At 45.6% G+C, this 21,769-nt stretch overlaps 1 protein-coding gene across 2 annotated transcripts; it reads left to right on the plus strand.

The window, feature by feature from the left end:
* The first annotated feature begins 6,082 nt into the window (after window positions 1–6,082).
* Window positions 6,083–20,263, plus strand: PLPPR3 (phospholipid phosphatase related 3). Of its 2 annotated transcripts, XM_089496523.1 has the most exons (9): window positions 6,083–6,239; window positions 7,413–7,577; window positions 9,554–9,693; window positions 10,650–10,835; window positions 12,154–12,283; window positions 13,814–14,009; window positions 16,029–16,086; window positions 17,461–17,634; window positions 18,922–20,263. In XM_089496523.1, the coding sequence occupies exons 3-9, from the start codon at window positions 9,619–9,621 to the stop codon at window positions 20,233–20,235; spliced, it is 2,133 nt and encodes a 710-aa protein (XP_089352649.1). In that variant the 5' UTR covers window positions 6,083–6,239; window positions 7,413–7,577; window positions 9,554–9,618; the 3' UTR covers window positions 20,236–20,263. The 2 variants fall into 2 exon arrangements, with proteins under 2 accessions (XP_089352649.1, XP_089352648.1); XM_089496522.1 differs by lacking the exon at window positions 6,083–6,239 and having other exon boundaries at window positions 6,761–7,577.
* The last annotated feature ends 1,506 nt before the right edge of the window (window positions 20,264–21,769 follow it).

Genomic DNA, 21,769 nt, shown 5'->3' on the forward strand with positions numbered 1-21,769 from the left:
TTACTACAGATTTAGTTGCTCCCGAATCGATTAAAAATGTTGCTTCCTGGCCACCAATTTTCATCTTGACCAATGGCTCCTGGTGGCCATTTACAATCACCCTACATCCTTGTGGAGCCGGTCTGTCTCAGTCTTCATTTCCATCCATGGCAGCCATCCCATATAGGTCTTGTCCCAAGACCTGTCCTACCGCCGCTCCCATCCATGGTTCTGCTCGCGGATTCAATCCTCCTTGTCCACGTCCTTGTTCTCTACTTCCTTCACCCTTCTGATTGGTCCCTTTCTTAGGACACTCCTGCTTCCAATGACCTTCTTCTCTACAGATGGAGCACTGGTTATGTCCCAAGGAGGAACCTCCTCTACCTCGACCCCTTGATGCTCCGTGTCCTCGTCTGGCTGTGTTTCCCTGGAACACAGCTGCCACCAAATGGGTCCTCTTATTGAACTTCTCTTCCTCCTTTTTCTGCGCTTCACTTTCTCTTCCCACATATACTCGTGTCGCTATCTCCAAAATCCTTCCCATTGTCATTCCAGGTAACCCTGTATCCTTCTGTAGCCTTCGCCTAATGTCTGGAGCACATTGGGCAATGAAATTATTTTTCAAAAGTGTTTGGCTCTGTCCGTCCTCTGCCTCATCGTCCATGTTATAGGGGGAATATTTCCTGTAACCTTCCCTCAGTCTTTCCAGAAACTTCGCCGGTGGCTCATCTCTTTCTTGAACAATATCTGCAATCTTCTTCAGGTTTATTGCCTTAGGGGTCCTTTTTTCAATCCCTTGATTATGTACTGATGATACTGTTGTAACTGAGTTCTACCTTCTGATGTCGTATAGTCCCAGTTAGGGGCTTGTGTGGGCACTTTTAACTCTGTTTCTGCCAATCTCTGTGCCTCCTGTCCTCCTGTGTCCATATAGTCTCTCCCTGCCTCCTCTCATGCCTGATTGAGAACCATGTTTTTCTCCTCAGGAGACAGGAGTGTGTCCATGAGTTGTTGTACATCTTGCCAGGTAGGCAGATGGGTTCCGAAAACTCCCTCTATCAATAAGGTCATAGACCTAGGGTCCTCCGACCAGGCGGACTTGCTAGCCTTCCAGTTCAGCAAATCACTACTGGTGAAGGGAACATGTTGATATGCTGTAACTGTTGCATAAGCGGGTCGTCCTGTAGTGGGGTCTTCTGTTGGCACAATTTGGGGAACTTGCCGTAAAGGCAATGTCTTTACTGGACTGGTCACTGGCAATCCTATTGGATTCATAACTCCAGTTGTTTCATTGGTCCTTTGTTCTAATGGCTGAGGCACCAATTGGGGTTTTGGAACTTCAGGATATAATGGCACATATGGAGGTGGTTGCACCAGGTCATCTTCCCCTGAGTCGGGTAGAACTTTGAGTTCCTATATCTTCCCTTCCTCTTTGGGTGCCTCTAACTTTCCTGCATTTTCCCTTTCCTCTTTTGCCTTTAACGTATTTGATTTCATCATGCATAATTTGGAACACTCACATTTCTTGAGCCATTCTGGTTGATCCAAAACTATATCATACCATGCCGAAATGTAATACCATTAATTCGGTTTGTGTCTAGCCACAAATTCTCCTATTCCGGCAACCCTATTGCTGGCCATGGGTTTGGTACTGGGTATGTAGGCCAAGCTGTTTGACACAAGGTCCTAAGGGTACTTGATTTCTTAGTCCCTCCTTTTATGTATTTTTTGAATTCCTTCCAGTTTCCTAACATGCAATCTAAGGGCGTTGCCTGACTTGACTGGCCCTGTCCCATTGCGGATCTAGGTCTTGGGGCACCCTCACTAGTCCGACTTCCTGACAATTGTCTACCTCTTTTATATTCCCTTTAGGTACCTTCTATGTTTCTTATTCTTCGTCTAGACTGTATTCCAACCCACACAACATCACAACATTCAGGGATAACAGGGAGACAATCACTTGTAGAGGATGGGGGAAGTGATTGTTGGGTTTTGAGGCAGCAAAACCTCTGAAACCGATTCACACAATACATACAAAAGCCACCCACAGTTTTTTTCCAAGAATCCCAATCAATACTTGCCTCCTCCTCCTCCTCTGGTGCACCGGTCCCCCCGAGGCGGTTGTTTCTCTCGTCCCCGTAGGGTTTCGGCACTTGCGTTGCAATGTCCCGTCCGAACAACAGAAGCCACGCCAACGGTCTTTAGTAGGGGCCCCTCTCGTCGCACGTCAGTTGCGCCATCTGGCCAGGAAATGTCAACGAAGTGGGGACAATGGCCCTATCCCGATCCGTCCTCCAAAATGGCAGCGGCGATCCCGGACGAGCCCCCAGAAATATGTAGCAAACTGAGGGGTCGCCGAAACCCACAAGCCCTAAGGCTGGTGGCCCGCCGCTGGAAGAAGGAGTCAGGAAACCGAAAGTCAAGAGAAACAAAACACCATTTATTACTGCGCAGGGCTGCAGCACACTCAGAGAGTGTTACCAAGACTGCAGCGCCCTCTATTGGGCTTATCTATCTTTTATACTTTCTCCCTACATCACCCCATGTAATGCAAACCAATCGCAGAAGCCAAAGAACATTATTACCTTATATGGTAACATCACCCCATGTAATGTAAGCCAATCGCAGAAGCCAAAGAGCCTTATTACCTTATATGGTAACATCTTCCTAAATACCAACTCATCTGATTATGCTAGCATCTTGACTGCTTTTATTCACTTAAACTAAACCAGAGCCAAGTGCCATTTTTAGGGTGTGGTCCTCTCAGATCGAGGGAAGTAATAGTGCCACTCTATTCTGCTTCACTTGGAATATTGTGTCCAGTTTTGGGCACCACAATTCAAGAAGGATAGGGGCAACATGTTCTCGATGCAACACATTCTCATGTGTTTGAGAGCTGTAGAGGTTCAAACTGAAAAACAATCCTCCTTTATCTTTCACGATGCAAAAGAGGAAGCAGAGACTTCCTGTGGCTTGACGTACCAACGCCAACAGCTGGGAAAGGGCTCCTTTTTGTTTGTTTTTGGCGCAGGAAAATTCCCCCCGGAGAGGATGATCTCAAACAAGGAACTTCCCAACAAAATGCAAATATTTCTACACTTGATCTTAGCCAAAAGGCTGAGAAGCGATTGTAAATATTTCCAAAGGCAGCTGCAGACAAGTGTCGTCCCGCAGATCCGAAATTATGTCTTCAGTGGACTTTTGTATTGTTCGTAACCTCTCTGCGCTTTCGCCTTTCTGGCGTTCTCCAAACATATCCTGGCTATTTCTTTGAATTTCTTTCTTTGGCGGTTTCCACCTTTTTCCCATTTCTTGCACATGCCCCTTTTAAATCTTAGCTCAGTTGAAAGGTCTTTAGTCATCCATCCTGGTTTCTTGGGATGCCTCCCATCTTCCTTCCAACTGTTTAAAATTGTGCCTTCGATATCTCCATTTTAAGAAGCTCCTATCTATCATGAACTCCTTTCTTTTTTAGTACTTTGGACCCCCATGCTATGTAATACAGCATATAACAGTGTATGTAGTATTGCATATACTGTATTTGGTTATGTACTCAACTGTATTCTTCTTCCTTAAAATGCTGCGTTGGCTTGCAATATACTTCTAGAACTCTGAGCATTATCTAGTCCACATTTTACTAGTTTGTTTGCAAGAATATCATGGAAGATATTATTATTATTATTATTATTATTATTATTATTATTATTATTTACGGTATTTATACCCCGCTCTTCAGCCCTAAAGGCTTTCAGATCGGCTTACAATTATTTTTATCTTTACTGAAATCAAGATATCCTACATCCGCAGCATTCCCTTCATCTACCAAGCTTGTAACTCTATCCAAAAAACAGATCAGATTAGTCTGGCATGACTTTTTATTAAGAAACCTATATTGATTTTTTAATTATCACAGTGCTGCGAACCCTGAGCACTTTTTGCACTTTAGCTTTTCTGACTTTACACATGCCTGCTATTTCTATGAATTCCTTTTTTGTGCCTGCTGTTTCTTTGAATTCCTTTTTCGCGATTTCCCCCTTTTCCCATTTCTTATACATGTTCCATTTAAAACTTAGCTCTGTTGAAAGTTCCTTAGTCATCCATCCTGGTTTCTTGAGGCATCTCCCATTTTTCCTCCTCATTGGAATGGTTTGAAACTGTGCCTTTAATACCTCCCTTTTGAGAAACTCCCATCCATCATGAGCTCCCTTCTCTTTTAGGATTCCTGACCCTCAATACTTCCCTATGTTTTGTGAAATGCATCCTGGAGAATCGCCCAACTTCCCCCCTTTCCCCCATTATCTCCTACCCAGGCGGGCATTTGCAGAAGTAGGAACTCACCAGGTAAGCGGCGATGCCCGAGCCGATGAGGAAACCCACGTAGACGTCAATGGGGTGGCTGCGGTACTGCGTGATCTGGGTCAGGCCACAAATGCCAGCGGCAATGGCGAAAGCAAACACCAGGATTGGCTTCAGCAGTTTGGTGGTGTCCGAGATGATGGAGTTGAAATACATCTGGAAAAACGATACAGGGATTGTGAAGTCGGAGGCTTTCATGGCCGGCTTCCATCGTTTTTTGTGGGGTTTTCGGACTATGTGGCCATGTTCTAGGAGAGTTTATTCCTGATGTTTTGCCAGCAGCCGTGGCTGGCATCTGCAGAGGCTTTCCTGGTCCGGAGATTTTCAGTCTCCAGGTATCTTGGAACAGTTTCTCCCCGTAGAGATCTTTTTATCATTCGTTCATAGAATCATAGAATCATAGAATCATAGAATCATAGAATCATAGAGTTGGAAGAGACCACTAGGGCCATCCAGTCCAACCCCCTGCCATGCAGGAAATCCAAATCAAAGCATCCTTGCAGATGGCCATCCAGCCTCTGTTTAAAGACCTCCAAGGAAGGAGACTCTATCACCTTCCGAGGAAGTGCATTCCACTGTCGAACAGCCCTTACTGTCAGGAAGTTCCTTCTAATGTTCAGGTGGAATCTCTTTTCCTGTAGCTTGCATCCATTGTTCCGGGTCCTGTTCTCTGGAGCAGCAGAGAACAAGCTTGCTCCCTCTTCAATATGACATCCTTTCAAATATTTAAACAGGGCTATCATATCACCTCTTAACCTTCCTTTCTCCAGGCTAAACATCCCCAGCTCCCTAAGTCGTTCCTCATAGGGCATGGTTTCCAGACCCTTCACCATTTTTGTCGCCCTCCTTTGGACACGCTCCAGTTTCTCAATGTCCTTTCTGAATTGTGGCGCCCAGAACTGGACACAATATTCTAGGTGGGGCCTGACCAAAGCAGAATACAGTGGCACTATTACTTCTCTTGATCTAGACACTATACTGTACTTCTATTGATGCAGCCTAAAATAGCATTGGCCTTTTTAGCTGCCGCATCACACTGTTCACTCATGTTCAACTTGTGGTCTACTTGGACTCCTAGATCCCTTTCACACGTAGTTTCATTCAGCCAGGTGTCACCCATCCTATATCTGTGCATTTTATTTTTCCGCCCTAAGTTGATTCATTCATTCTTACTGTTTTGGTATTTGCAACTGTTTTAACTGCGGTTAAAGTCAAAATTGGGAAAGACATGATGGTTTTTCCCCCTAAGCACCTTTTAAGAACAATAAAGCAAAACAGAGGATGCCCAACCGAAATGCACAGTATTTTGGCACAGCCAGAACAATGCTAAATGTAGGGTGGGCAATTCCAATGCTGAACCGCAATTTAAAGTATAAGATGCTCAACCGCAATGAAAATTAAAAAATATTTATTTATTTATGTATTCAGCTGAACAAATCTTACAGAGAAAACCGGGTGATAGGGACGCGTTTGGGTCGCCGTAAGTCGGAAACGACTTGAAGGCACACAACAAACAAAACTACTTTTGGATCATGATGCTCCTGTTGATGCAGCCCAGAATCGCATTGGCCTTTTTGGCTGCTGCAGCACACCCTTCCCTCTTGCCTAGCTTGTAATCTATTATTATTATTATTTGAAAACCACACTGAAAATATTTTTCAAAAGGCTCGGGGATAACGGTGTGCATTCTGCGGGGGCTCAGGAATACATCTTCTTGTCAACAGCTTCTGGAGCATCAGCTTTTCTCTCAATTCCCGCAAGGCTTGGTGTTTTGTGACAAAAGAGAGGAGCAGGTGCATAGTTGCTAAAAGAAACCCAGGGAGTGTGGGTTGTTGTGAGTGAGACAGAGCACTCTGCACATGTTTTGAGACAACCTCTCCTTCACCTCGTTGGCAAAGCACCAGGTAACGGATTATTCTCCGGAAACAAACAATTGCTGTTGTTTGGTGCATGGCTTTTAAACAGCTGGTTTTAAAAAGTCCAGTCGCCTGATACCATATATTTTTAATTGTTAATTTTAATGTATTTTTATTGATGTGCTTGTGTTTGTATTTTATAGTGGTTGAAATCCCGCTTGGATCCACCTGAGAGAGGCGGGAAAATACAAATATAATAATAATAATAATAATAATAATAATAATATCTTGGTGAAGGAAAAATGCAAGCGACTTTCATTTTTATAACAGACTTATCTTTCTAGGGAATTCTCACAGCTTCACCTTAAAGATTTAGTATATTCGCATGTTATTTTACCACTTTAGCATTTGGGCATTTTATCCGTGTTCTTTGTCTGTTTTTAATTATATATGTCCAATGTTCTGCCCTTTGGTGGAAAGGCTGTTATAAACAAACATTATTATTGTCGTTATTGTTATTAATGGAAAAGAGATTAATTTAGATGAAATGCAATTATAGGATCGGAGTGACAGCTACCTAAAAACATTGCTTGTCTCATCGGTGCATACAAAACCTAATGAAAACGGCAAGTTGATTTAAAAAATACATATATAAAAGTGCGGCCACTTCAATAAGCGCTTTGACTAAGACTGGCTAGCTGTTGCGGGTGCAATTTTTATGGATTTTTGCTGGAAAGATGAAATTTTAAAAATGCAACGATAATAATTTATCCGTCTGTACGGCCCAGGCGTCTTCTTTGTATGCTCTCTTTTCTCACGGCCACAAATCTCTGAGCCTTTCCCAGCCCTCCATTGCCATCCTATTCAGTGTGATCCTCTCTATGGAAACCAAATACGCCAACACACACACACTTATATACACACATCACACACACACACAACCAAGCCCATCGCCCCCTCCTCTTCTTCCCTTTGTGCTGAAGCCTGCAGCAGCTGGAGAGAGAAAGAGAGGGGCTCCCATCCAAGCCATTTTGATTGGAAGAAGAAGCAAAAAAAAAGAGGATTTAAATCTCCATTTTATTTGCAGATGCTGAGGGTGGGATGCTGAGGTGCCTCCCTTTCAGAGGAGTAGACTGATCTGATCTTAGACATCCAAAAAAGGGGCAACATTTGCAAAGGAAAGGGATGGAAAAGCCCCTTTTTTCCTTTTTGTAATGACAGCCCGCCCATCCTCTTGGATAAGCAGCATAGAAAGGCATGGATGAGATGCTCTCCAAAGAAAAGAGAGAGTGGAAAGACGAAGAAGAAGGAGGAGATTGAAGGAGGATTCACTTTGCTTTGGTCATTTTTAAGGGGTGTGTGGAGAGCATCCCAGATGTTGGACAGGTAGGTTTGGAAACATGTTTTCATCCCTTTCCCTCCATTCCCTGCATCTCTTTTTCCATTCAGCACAGCATTTTGTACCTGATCTTACTTCCAGACAAAGGACTGGGTTGTGTAGTCTGTGCATACTGGCGGCCGCATCCTTTGCGAGGCGCTTTTTCCAGCACCACCACTGTCCCTCCATATCTTTCCCCCACAAATAACCATGGTCCCACTTCTGGACACATTGCTAAACAATAGCAAAAGCTATTTGGTCAGAAGCCAAGCCTAGGTTTTGATTCTGGAGACGGTGGCCCATGTTTATTTGCACATTTCTATTCAGTCGCACATAGGGCTTGGGTTGTCTTTTCCCTTATTCGTTATTTGAAATGCACCATCTTACTTCCACAATGGGTCCAGTCCTTTGCAGAAGAAAAGGGAGAGAGACACACAGCCACATTAACACCTGCGATCACACCTTGCAGTGGTCAATGCCCAGAAACCAAGCTAAGGATGGATTTGTAGATCTTCTTTATATCTCAGCCTTGCGAGTCTGTTGCGACAAGGTGGATGCGAATGATGGTTTTGGCACATGGCTTTGGCACATCTGCCATTCAGGGATTTCAGCACATCTGTCATTTAGCCATCTTTACCAACAGCCGCGATGGGTGTTGTCAAAGTGCATTCCTGGAGTGGGATGGAGAGGCAGTTTTAAGTTGGGTGCCAAATTCAGGCACTGCCTCCGCCTTGTCACTTGCAAAACACATTTGCAAAGCTTCTTTGACTTGTTGCTGCACCTCGCAAAGACTCCCCAGGAAGGGTCTATGTGTTTATTTAGTCATCTTCCTCATTCTCACCTAGTCATTGAAATGCCAGGACTCGCCCTCCACTCTGCTCTGCATCCACCTAGAACGGATAGACAAAACAGTCCTTATCCTGGAAAATTGGGATGCAAAGAAAATATAAAATATAAAATGAGAGCCTTTGGGGCTGGAGAGCAGGGTATAAATACCACAGATAAATAAATAAATAAATAAATAAAATTTATCCTTACCTTGCAGCATCGGTTCTTGTGGACCACCCCACCGCAGGTGTGCAGACAGGTGCTGACTTGGTTGCGTGTCTCTCCCTTTTCTTTTGCAAGCAACTGGTTTTTCCAAGTGCATAGAGAGGTGTGCTTTGGATTGTAGGCTGCCAGCTGTGTTCAGTTCATTGTACTAACCCTGTAATGTCACACCATTGCAAATGCACAAAATCCATAGCCAGTGGTAGGAGTGTTAACAACAGGTGGAAGATCCATTGTGGGCCAATTGCTCATCGAAAGGTTTGCAGCGTTATCCGTTAAATCTCAACCACAGTTGCTCACAGTTTTGTCATTCAAATACAAAGAGAATGTAGTTCCCTGTTTGGTGGATGATCTTTGCTAAAGGGGCTTTTCTCAGATCAAGGTAAAATGTGGAGATTATTCCTTCTCATTTCTTAAGGAGATGGGATGAGGAACATTTAGTCTATTCTATGTTGTTCTAGGCGGATGTAGAGCAGAGTGGAGGGTGAGTCCTGGAGTTTCAATAATGGGAATGAGAAAATGAGGCAACTAAGTACAGTGGTCCTTCCAAATTTGCTGCGATTAGGAGTAAAGGACTCTCATGAATGTGGAAATACTGCAAGAAAACAACAACCCACACCACTATTATCTGAAGATGCCAGCCGCAAATGCTGGCGAAACGTGAAGAATAAACTCTTCTAGAACATGGCCACAGAGCACGAAAAACCCACCCAAAACTATTCTTTTTACCCAAGAGAACACCTCTCTAGGAATCTCCAGGTCCTCCACTGCAACTCTGTGGTCAACCTCTGGCAAGAGTTGTGCTGGAGGAACCAGGGATTCCTAGAGAGGACATATGGATCAAACCTGCAAATATTCAAATCTGCAACTGTACTGCAGTCAGTTTCAACGCATCATTTCTTTCAAGTAAAATAAACCGTTTCTCCCTCAACAGAACCTGAGCCCAGACTATCCCTTCCTCCCCTCTTTGGAGCGCAAACAGATCCCGCTCCAAAAACCATGATCTCTGCAAAGGACAAGCCAAAGCCTCCCAAAGACAGCATGACGCTCTTGCCCTGCTTCTACTTTGTTGAGGTAAGCAATGCAGACTGTGATCAAAGTGGCAAACTTTAGCAGTGAGGAAGAGCAGACCATCTGGGAGAGGCTGCAGCGGTTTGCTTTTGCCTGAACCCACTGGGAAGAGAAAGGGCCAGGCCGAAATAAAGCTGCTTTGGGTCACTTTGGAGGTATGCTATTTAAATGACACACTTGTTTTAAGAGGCCAGAAGCCAGGCCAAAGCCATGCTCCGGTACTAAGGACCGAGAGCACAGCTTTGGCGTGTCTTTTGGCCTCTTAAAACACATGTGTCATTTAAACAGCATGCCTCCAAAGTGACGCGAAGCAGCTTTATTTTGGTCTGTTTGTTTGTGCCCATAGATTCAACCCAGTTTGCAGCAATGGAAAAATGCTGCAAACAAAGGAGGAACGTTGGGGGGGAAGAGAGAGAAACTGGGACACCACCAAAAACCAATGATAAAATGCAACACGAATTGTGCCTTGAATCCCAAACCTCTCTTGAATCCCATTGTGGGAGAAAGGCAGGATATAAATCCTTGAAATAAATAAATAAATAAATAAATAATAAAAAAGCAAGTTGGAGGGTATGCAATGGAAGAAAGCAGAGGACGACGCAGAAAAGCAGAATGGAGAGCGAGGAACCGGGACATTTTAAAAGCGGCTGGGAAAGTGGGACGGCAGAGGATTAACTGGGGTTTCCTCTGCCGAATTGGAACAGTTGGAGGATATGAAAGATTTCCATAAGGAAAACATATCTCATTCTCCAAGTACTAAAGGAACATAGAGGGACCACGCAGAGACCAGTGTCTTCAAAGGGTTTAGGGTGGGAGATGGTCTTCCCAACCCATTTTGCACTTCTGTTCCAGCAAAGTCCATCCAGGTTGGCTCACTCCAACTGAAGACCGTAAGGGCCTGGGTTCCAATCCTACCATTTCTTTCTCTGCTCTCTCCTTTGACCCTCTTTGTCTTCCAGCTGCCCATTGTGGCCTCTTCCATCGTGACTCTCTATTTCTTGGAGCTGACGGACCTCTTCAAACCGGCCAAGGTGGGCTTCCAGTGCTACGACCGAGCCCTTTCCATGCCGTACGTGGAGACCAATGAGGAGATGATCCCGTTGTTGATGTTGCTAAGCCTGGCGTTTGCTGCGCCCGCCGCCTCCGTGAGTAGCTGGGAATGCTAGATTGGGGTGTTGGCAAAACGCATACCCCTCCAATGCCATTTTGGGATCCCAGTCAGAAAAATTGCCCCCAAATTGGCGTCTCAAGGGGTGTGATAGTCATTTCCACTATGGAGTTTATCCCGTGAATATCTTGGGAAAACCACGTAATTACGCGAAACGATTTCATATGACATCGCACAAAACCCGCCATTAAAGTGGTCACAAAAAAGCATTAACACACATCTTTTTGCTTTCGGGATTTCAGCGACAATGCATTTCCGATAGCACTTTATTTGCGCAATTGCGTGTGATAATAATTTGCTCAATCGCTTGCCATTTTCACTTTATTTGCAGGATACTTAAATGCTCTTTCCTCTCTCTTTAATGCCGAAATTAGCCCCAGTGTGACAAACTCCTATGTTTAGAGGTTTCCATGGATCAAAAACAAATTGTGAAATTTACAACAAAAATTGCCCCCAAATGCTTCTTCAGGGGTCAGGCTAGAAACGCTTTATAGGATGCATCCACTGATTTAAAAGACCCGAAAGTCCCAGCTTTTGTTGCTGAGGTTTCCTATTTTATTCTAGAAATCCATGCGCCTTTTTGTTTATCCCTGGATATTTTCTGTTTTTATACCAGCTCTCCTGCTTCAGTTTAAAATGGGAGAGAACAGGAACAAAACCTGGGACTTTTCAATCCGTCCGGGTGCAAATGATAAATGACCACAATCATAACTAGTTAAAGCCCTGCCTGTTGCACAAGGCCTGTTTCCTCTGGGGAATTTTTGTTTTCCAAAATCAATTGTGTTCTAAATTTCATATTGTTTAGTGGATTGTGTTTTTAAAGGGTTGTAACCTGGTCCGAATCCTGCGCTGGGATAAAGGTGGGATATCAAATACATACATTTTAGCCAATAATGGTCATGTACACTTTCTGGGATGCAAGAGGAGTCCAGCAAACCCATTGCAGAAAAATCCTCACCACTAGTTGTTAATTTTGTAATTCTGTTTTAAGAGAAGATAGTGAAAAGGAATGGGGGTATTTTGTCATTGTGTGCCTTCGTTTCCAGCTTATGGAGACCCCAAGACAAGCCTATTGTGGGTTTTTTGGGGGCATGATTTGTTCCGAAGGGGTTTGCCATTGCCTTCCTCTAAGGCTGAGAGAGTGTGACTTGCCCAAAGTCACCCAGTGGGTTTCATGGCCAAGCGGAGATTTGAGTTCTGAAACCCTAGTTCATTCAAACTGTGATGCCATCCTGGCCCTGATACGCAGGAATGCCAACCTCTTGATATGCCAACCTGTTTCTTCTGGCACACAGATCATGGTGGGCGAGGGCATCGTGTACTGCTTGCAATCCAAGACCAAAGGCCACAGCAGCTCCGAAGGAAGCATCAACGCCAGCGGCTGCAACTTCAACTCCTTCCTCCGCAGGACGGTCAGGTTTGTGGGTACGTTTACTGCACCCCTTTTCATGCCCATTGGCATCACCAATACATGCCTATCCTTGCCAATGCAGAACTTGGGACATTTTTTAAAAAAAGGAACAACTGCAAGTATGCATTGTATTTTTGCCAAGTGTTTCTGTACTGTTACTCTTTACAATGAAAGGTCAGCCTAAATTCTTAAGCCAGTCATTCATTGTCATGTTACAGCTGGTCTGCCATATCCAAAGATTCTTTATCCAAGGATTCAACTATCCACAGTTTCAAAACATTTATATATGTCTTCTCATCTCCAAACATTCCCAGCTCCCTGAGTTGTTCTTCATAAGTCTTGGTTTCCAGACCTTTGAGTATCTTGGTCAGCCTTCTCTGGACACTTTCCAGATTATTAATATCCTTCGTTGATATCACTATATCAGTATATCTTGGTTTACCAGCAAGCCCTCTGAGGAGTGGCTTAGGGAGCTGGGCATGTTTAACCTGGTAAAAAGGAGGTTAAGGTGTGACAGGAAAGCCATGTTTCAGTATCTAAAGGGATGTCAACATGGCTTTGCCTGTGTCTTCCTGAATGTCAGAAGGGGGTTGGATTGGATGGCCTTTGGGATCTCTTCTGACCCTCTGATTCTATTATTCTGTGATGCGTATTGGTCCTTCCAAGCATCTTGCAGCACTTCCTTGCCAGTGTCCAGATGTACACTGGGACTGACCAATGAATCCATCATGCAATGGATGCCCAGAAGTTGTAATGCCAGGGCAGCCTCTGCTTGACTTAAGGACATTGCAGAATTGTTCAATTCTATTTCCTGCATTCTTGTTGTACGCCTTCAAGTCATTTCCAGCTTATGGCAACCCTAAGGCAACCCTATCACGAGGTTATCTGGGCAAGACTGGTCCAGGGTGTGTTTGCTTATGCCTGAGGCTGAGAGAGTGTGACCAAGCAGAGATTTGAACCCTGGCCTCCTAGAGTCATTGTCCAGTGCTCAAACAACTGCACTTTGCTAGTTTTGTAAGTCCATTTTTCTTGTTGTTGTATGCCTTCAAGTCATTTGCGACTTATGGTGGCCCTGAGGCAAACATATCACAGGGTTTTCTTGGCAAGGTTTCTTCAGAGGGGTTTGCCATGACCATCCTCTGAGGCTGAGAGAATGTGATTTGCCTAAGGTCACCCAGTGAGTTTATGTGGCTGCATCAGGATTGAACTGTGGCCTCCAGAGTCCAGTGCTCAACCACTATGCTATGCTGACTCTCTTGTAAGTCCACTCATAAGGCTCTTTGTAAATCCACTTACAAAGATGGAAATCCTTTCCAGAACTGTCTGTTTTTCCCTTGTATCCTAAACATGGCAGTGTATTGGCTCCGCATGTGAGACAGTGAAAACTCACTCTGTTTATGCTCAGAGAGTCTTTGCCTTTCACACACCCCTGAACAAAATCTTACTGTCTTGGCTGAAATTAACCTTCCTGTTGTTGTTATTATTATTATTATTATTATTATTATTATTATTAAACTTTATTTCCTGCACTCCCTGCCCTTCAGGTGTCCACGTATTTGGCCTCTGTGCCACGGCTCTCGTGACGGATGTGATCCAGCTGGCCATGGGGTACCATGCCCCATTCTTTCTGACCGTGTGCAAGCCCAACTACACACTCTTGGGAATCTCCTGCGACTCCAACCCTTATATCACGCAGGATATCTGTTCGGGTCAAGACCAGCATGCCATCCTTTCAGCCAGGTAGGTCCACGTCCATACATTCTGACATTTTCAGAGATGAAAATTGGGACCAAGCAGCCTCAAAGTGTGGTCGAGATGGCAAATGAAGAAGAGCAGAGAAGCTAGGAGAGTTTGCTTTTGCCTGAGCTGACTGGGAAGGGTAAGATTTCGCTTCCATATTTCCTCTCCTTTCTGCTGAGTTGTGTGGAAACAGCTCTTGCACTTTGAACACAGTTTGCAGCAGCTAAAGTAGGCTGAGGATATAGGGAGAAAGTGGGAGGAGGAGAAAGAAACCGGGACATTTTAAAAGCAGACGGAAAAGTGGGAAGGCAAAGGAACAACCTTTGGAGTTTCGGGGAACCAGTATATGTATATAGTCTTGAGCCCTGATTTTAGTTGCCCAAGCCCCCTCAGCAGCTTTAAGTGAACTAATACAATTCCCTTTTTACATATTGATTGTGGGTGCCCTCTGAGGATCCTGGCACATGACTGTCCCTACCACCCTGGGATAGTTTTGGGGTCTGACCATCATGTCCAGTGCTGCGGGTGGATGTGGCTGCTGCCAGGAGGTCGTTCCAGGTCAGGTGCGACTGCAGGGAAAGCAAGAAAGGGAAGTATTACCCCAAAATGCCAGGATTCCCAGAGGGCACCCACAATCAATATTTAATCAGGGAACTGCATTTGCTGCTGAGAGGGTTTGGGCAACTAGAAGCAGAGCTCAAGCTTATATATACCGGTTCCAAGAAACAGAACTCTAGAATGCAAAAATCCAAATGTAGTTTTCTTTGCATACAAGCGGGAATCACCTCTCCCACAAAAGCATGCTCCCACATGCACACATTCAAGAATTAACTATGTCAAAGGGATTAGCCAATAGCGAATTTAGGGATTGCAGAGGGTAATACTGTACCGTTTCCAGAAGCGGGGGGTCCAATCGGGGGATTTTGTGAGATGAAGGTGGCTGAGCCCACGGCCTGTGGATTATGGGATAGCCAGTGTTGAGTCAAGTGAGATACAGAGCGTCTGTCTGATCTCAAAACAAGACCAAATTGGGGTGCCTTGGCAGGCATATTTATGGGGCAAAATGTATCCTGGTGCAGATTTTGGAATTAAACTGAAGAATGAGACTTGTAAATGACTGGACAATCAAGTGCAAATGTCTCTGGGCAATGGAGTATCTCCTCTAGAGGGAAGTGGGCTTGGGTTTCTGATCATTTGTAAGCACAAGGTCCATCATCCACCATCGCTCCTGTCAATGAGGGGATTATGCAGATTCCAGTTTTAAATGATCTATCCTGGCTATGTGCTCTTGAGCTTTCCCCTATGCTGAGCCAGTCAGACTTCCTAGATCATGGCTAGTTTCCTGCACTGGGGTTGCCCTCTTGGCTACTTTCCTAACACATCCCTTTTGACGGATGGACGGACAGGAATGACTGCCCCATTGGGTTTTACCCATAAGGTGTCACCTGGTGTAGTCTGCACCTCCTACTGACTCCTTGGACCTCCTAATCCATTCCTACTTAACATTGGGGCTATACAAATCACCCCAAAGGGGCGGTCTGCAGCCACCCGTTTACTGGCCGGATCAGGGCCGTGGCCACCTCATGCTGCAGCCCTGATCCGGTCTCTGGGGCGCACAAAAAGCAGCTCCTTTTTGCGCTCTCCAAGGGGCACCATAATAGTGGCGGCATAGCTTTATGACGTCCCTTTGGTGCTGCATCATGTGGATGAAGCACCAAAGGGGTGTCGTGATGGCACACACCGTATGGACCAGCACATGCCAAAATGGATCCCTGGGGGGCGTGGTTAGGGTGTCTAACATGCAGACGTGGCACCCTAACTCCGCCCACAACCTGGTAGAAAGTGCTGGTCTGTATAGGGCCATTGTCTACTACTGTCAGAAGGGGTACGTAGTCTCACCTTGTAGAGAAAGAAATACAAAGAGAGAGAACACCCAATTGCCCTCCAAGACTTACCATTCCTGATAAAGAAGGCAGCCATATTTTCACTTCTGCACATCTGTTGCTATGTCTCTTTCAGGAAAACCTTCCCTTCCCAACATGCTACCCTTTCTGCTTTTGCTGCCGTCTACGTCTCGGTGAGTCTCCTCTACCTCTCGGCTTGTGATTTCCAAAGAAAAATGCAGCTTCATACCCTCTAACAATTAAAAACGATGTTGAGAAGCTGGAGCCATGTGTCCAAAGGAGGGCGACTAAAATGGTGGAGGGTCTGGAAACCACGAAACCCTATGAAGACAACTTAGGGAGCTGGGGATGTTTAGTTTGGAGAAGAGAAGGGTAAGGGGTGATATGAGAGCCCTGTTTAAATTCTTGAAGGGATGTCATATTGAGGAGGGAGCAAGCTTGTTTTCTACTGCTCCAGAGAACAGGAACCGGGACAATGGATGCAAACTACAGCAAAAGAGATTCCAGCTCAACATTAGGAGGAACTTCCTGAGAGTAAGGGCTGTTTGACAGAGGAACAAACTCTTTCCTCAGAAATTATGGTGGAGTGTCCTTCCTTGGAGGTCTTTAAACAGAGGCTGGATGGCCATCTGTCAAAGCGGATGCTTTGACTGAGAGTTCCTGCATGGCAGAAGAAGAGGGTTGGACTGGATGGACTTTGAGGTCTCTTCTAACTCTTTGATTCTATGAAAACCAGGACATATATGGGCAGCAGTGGCGCGACCCCAGTTAGTGTGTCACCCAGTGTAGCCTGCACCTTTCTTAAGGTGGGCTGGGGGGCATTTAGTCAGGGGTGTCACAAGGAGGTGCAGGGGGTACAGACCTCACCAAGTGGCACCCAAAGGGAGAGTGACATTGCTGCTCCCCAAACACCTGCGTTTTGGCTGAAACGACGTGCGATGTTCACCCACATCCCTTTAAAATGCAGAAGAGATGGTGTGAGTGGGGAGAGATTCAGTGTGAAGAGAAAGGAGAAGCCTCAGGTTTTATTTTTTTTAAAACAGGTATTTTTAAATCTAATTTGAAAAAAATTAAAAATAAAAGTTTTTTTAAAAAATTTAAAAAATGTTTATTTTTTTATGTTGCTTAAAAACATCACATCTTACCAAATTTCCACTTTAAATGCAGTTAAAACAGTTCAGAATACTGAAACACACTACAACAATAAAAAATACTGAATGACAAAATACTGAATGAACGAATGATAAAAAGTTATGAAGTCGGGGGCTTTCATGGCCGGCTTCCATTGTTTTTTGTGAGGTTTTCGGACTATGTGGCCATGTTCTAGGAAAGTTTATTCCTGATGTTTCGCCATCATCTGTGGCTGGCATCTTCAGAGAACTCTTCTCCATGCCTGTATTCTCTGAAAATGCCAGCCACATGTGCTGGCAAAACATCAGGAATAAACTCTCCTAGAACATGGCCACATAGTCCGAAAACCCCACAAAAAACGATGGAAGCCGGCCATGAAAGCGTCCGACTTCACAATCCCTGTATCGTTTTTCCAGATGTATTTCAACTCCATCATCTCGGACACCACCAAACTGCTGAAGCCAATCCTGGTGTTTGCTTTCGCCATTGCCGCTGGCATTTGTGGCCTGACCCAGATCACGCAGTACCGCAGCCACCCCATTGACGTCTACGTGGGTTTCCTCATCGGCTCGGGCATCGCCGCTTACCTGGTGAGTTCCTACTTCTGCAAATGCCCGCCTGGGTAGGAGATAATGGGGGAAAGGGGGGAAGTTGGGCGATTCTCCAGGATGCATTTCACAAAACATAGGGAAGTATTGAGGGTCAGGAATCCTAAAAGAAAAGGGAGCTCATGATGGATGGGAGTTTCTCAAAAGGGAGGTATTAAAGGCACAGTTTCAAACCATTCCAATGAGGAGGTAAAATGGGAGATGCCTCAAGACACCAGGATGGATGACTAAGGAACTTTCAACAGAGCTAAGTTTTAAATGGAACATGTATAAGAAATGGGAAAAGGGGGAAATCGCGAAAAAGGAATTCAAAGAAACAGCAGGCACAAAAAAGGAATTCATAGAAATAGCAGGCATATTTCTGCAAACATTTAGAAGGGAATGCCATGACCACTAAAAGTCAACATGGGTTTCTCAGAAATAAGTCGTGCCAGATTAATTTGATCTCAATCTGGGACATTTTAAAGGCAGCTGATAAAGTGGGATGGCAGAAGGTTAATTGGGACTGTTCCTGCCAAAGCTGGACAGTTGAAAGTTAATATCAAAAATATCAATTTGTTCAAAACAGTTTGGGAGCATTTTTGGCATTCTATGAAGCTCCAGGAAGGTCTCAGGGACATGAAAGAAATCTTTGTGGATCTGCTGAAGTTGCCCAGCTGGTGTGATTTTAAGAGCAATGCAATGCGCAAAGGCTGTGACTCTGATTTGGCCCCTATAATGCACTGTTTTAAAATACAAATGAGGGGGGAAATTTGGATGTTCAGCACTGTGTGTCCTGGGCTTTCCTTGTAGGTCTCCTGCAGGATCCCTCTCCATCCTCCTCATATGCTCCAGTCTGTTTCTCCTTCCGGCTCCCCTTTTAACCTCCCTAGCCTCTGTGTCTTTTAATAATTTTAAAAACTGGTTTGGATGAATGGGTAAAAATGTGCCTTAATGACACTGCTGCACCTTTCCTCTGCTTGTGGAATGAATTCTGTTGTGGTGGTCTGCCTCCAAGTCATTTTTGACATATGGCAACTCTCAGGTGACTCTATCATAGGGTTTTCTTGGCAAGTTTCTTCAGAGGGGATTTGCCATTGCCATCCTCTGAGTGGGGATTTGAACCCTGGTCTCCAGAGTTGCAGTCCAACACTCAAACCATACACCATGTACTCTCTGAACTATACAGTTATTTGTTTCAAATAGGATCACCAGGAATGTGTGGTTGGTAAGTTCTTAAGCTCTGTAGACTATATAACAGCTGCCTCCTGTTGCTTTTTTCACACACAGGCATACCATGCGGTGGGCAATTTCCAAGCCCCGACCGAGAAGGTGCCATCCAATCCCCCCGCCAAGGATGCGCTGAGAGCCCTGACCCAACGTGGCCATGACTCGGTGTACCACCAAAACAAGTCGGTCAGCACAGATGAGCTCAACCCACACCAGACCCACCTGGAAGGCATGAACCGGCAGGTTCAGCGTGAGAAAAACTCTCTGGGAAGCCTCAAACGGGCCAGTGTTGACGTGGACCTCTTGGCACCCCGTAGCCCCATGGGCAAGGAAAACATGGTCACCTTCAGCAATACTTTGCCCCGGGTCAACACGCCCTCCATGGACGACCCGGCCCGCCGCCACATGACCATCCACGTCCCTGTGGATGCCTCCCGATCCAAACAGTTGATCACTGAATGGAAGCAGAAATCGGTGGAAGGCCGCGGGATGACCTTAGCCGAGGAAGTTGCCCGGCGTGTTGGCTCTGATTCCTTGGTGGGAGATGAGGAGGAGCACATCCTGCCATCCTTGTACCCCACAGTCCAGGCCCGAACAACCGAGCGGGCCTCCATGGGTCCCCGTGTCCTCATCCAGCCAAGACCAGGGGCGACACAGCTGGTCCACATCCCTGAGGAAAGCCAAGGAAACACCAACGCCAACATTTCTCCCAAAAGCAGCTCTGCCGTACGGGCCAAGTGGATGATAATGGCAGAGAAAGGGGCCGCCCAACGCGTCGCCAACCCGCCCCGGCTCATGCAGGTCATTGCCATGTCCAAGCAGCCGGGCATGGTGTCAGTGACCCCGAAGCACTCCGAGACATCCTCTTCCTCCACCAGCTCTGATTCCTCCCAATATCGCTCCCCATCTGAAAGAGATAGTTCCAGTGTGGTCACTATCGATGCTCATGCTCCGCACCACCCCATTGTACACCTGTCATCTGGGAACGGACCCTGGGAATGGAAAGCCACCCAGAAGCCCTCCGATGGCCAAGACACGTATGAGCTCAATGAGATGGGCAAGGATTACCGAGGTTTCCGGCCAGCCAAGAGTGCCGGTGTGTCGCCCGGCTCTTCTGTTAGCGATATCGAACAGGATGAATCCTGCTATGGTAGTGTGGCCACCATCAATGTGGCCGCTGGGGTGGGTGCAGCGGCTGTCATGGTATCAGCGGAGAGTATCCCCGTCGTGGAGAATGTGCTGGGTGCCGCCAGCCGAGAATCGACACTCCGGAGAAAGCCAAGCAGTCTGACCGTGGCTGAAAAAGAAGGACAGGCGGAGGATACCGAGAACTTCTACAAGAAGATGCAAGCCAACCGGCGATTTAAGGAATAATGTTGCCTGCTGAGTTCTGGGCCTACACCGCCCTGGACCAATCTGGGCTGGAAAATGTGATTCTCCCACAAAGAAGAAATTGATCTAAGATTGTGGGTTATCATGGTGCTCTCATACACACAAGTGTACGTCTCAAAATCAAGTTGTCCATTGACCGTGAACTGTGCAGCAGCAACTGGCGGATCCAACAACGAAAATGAACCCGAGCCAGATCATCTGGGAGGCGCTTTTTGGAAGGAACGTTGCTGCTTGGTTTTCCCAGTGGATCTGAAACAAAAACAGTGACTGATGGGGATTTACAGACCAGCAACATCTTTGCAACACTCGATTGTAAAACTAAGGAGGGTGGTTCATGGGTGGGAATTATAGATAGAAAGAATCCAGGGTTCCTCTCAAACCCCAAGAATGTAATTGTCAACATACAGGAGCAAGGATTTATCTCTGTAATATCCAAGATGGGAGAAAGTATCATGCTGGATGAGGGGGGGTTACTTTTGAAGGATATGTCCTGAATTGACTGTAGACAGGGAAGTTTCTTTATCCTGGGGCAAAAAAGGGAAATGTGTAAATAGCAGACAGAGGAAAGAAGTGGGGATAGAAATGTATAGTGGCCTTTTTCAAGCCCTTATGGGGGACATGTCCTGAAAAGCTGTCCCATCTTTCTGTCCTCATGGATTTTACGTGGAAGAAAAAGAAGCCAGTGTAGAGCGCAGGAGGGTTATCCTTCTATCGATAAGGAATTGGAGTTGCATGGGGGGAGAATGTGGGGGAGACCCTTGACTTTCTCATAGTATTCCCTCCAGGACAGTCACAATGGGAGAAAAGTCCTTTTCTGTTGCTCTTGTATCTCAAGTGCTGTTGTGTCCAATATTCCTGCCCTGTTGGCTGAAGGATTCTGGAAGTTGTAGTCCAAGAAAGCAACTTTCCCAAGGTGAGGGTCAACCAGGTCTCCTCTGAGCATCTCAGAAACACAAAGTGGCTCCCAGGTTTGGTGTCCACAGAGTTACAAATGGCTTTCGTCAGTCCCCAGACTGGCTGCGGGCGTCACAGCCATGTCTAACAAGCAGCTACACAAAACCTCAACACAAAGGAGTGTGTCTCCTTTGTGCAACAAAACTCACCGTGTACTCAGAGAATGCATCGAGGGAAGGTGTTGCCAGCATCTCTTCTTCAGCTTGGAGAGTGACCACAGCATCCTTCAGATGTCTGAGAATCTGAAGAACGAGGACCAACAGTCTGAAATTATAAGAATACAAGATTTTGCCTAAATATTAGAAGAAACTCCCTAATAGTAAACCAGACATAGAGGGATGGATGTTGATGGCTCCATGTTGTGGAGGTATCAGGAGGCCTCCACTGAGAGGCAGTCGGATTAGATGGCTTCTGAGAAAACATGTGCCATGCTTAAAATGTTCAGGGGTGGGTTTTGTTGTTGTTGAATGGAAGGAAAGTACAGACATACCTCAGTTAACAAAGCCTCCGGTAAAGAAGCTCCTTGTTACAAAGTCTTTCTGCCACCATTTAGTGGCCCATT

The sequence above is a fragment of the Sceloporus occidentalis genome, unplaced genomic scaffold (genome assembly GCF_023333645.1).
Source record: "Sceloporus occidentalis isolate IW3139 unplaced genomic scaffold, rSceOcc1.0.p SCAF_91, whole genome shotgun sequence".
NCBI classification, from domain to species: domain Eukaryota; kingdom Metazoa; phylum Chordata; class Lepidosauria; order Squamata; family Phrynosomatidae; genus Sceloporus; species Sceloporus occidentalis.

What these genes read in the sequence shown, in the direction of transcription:
- PLPPR3 (XM_089496523.1), top strand. Translation starts at nt 9,619, where the DNA reads ATGATCTCTGCAAAGGACAAGCCAAAGCCTCCCAAAGACAGCATGACG. An exon ending in TTGCTGCGCCCGCCGCCTCC is followed by an intron (nt 10,836 to 12,153) that starts GTGAGTAGCTGG and finishes TCTGGCACACAG; the next exon opens with ATCATGGTGGGCGAGGGCAT. An exon ending in CGGGCATCGCCGCTTACCTG is followed by an intron (nt 17,635 to 18,921) that starts GTGAGTTCCTAC and finishes TTTCACACACAG; the next exon opens with GCATACCATGCGGTGGGCAA.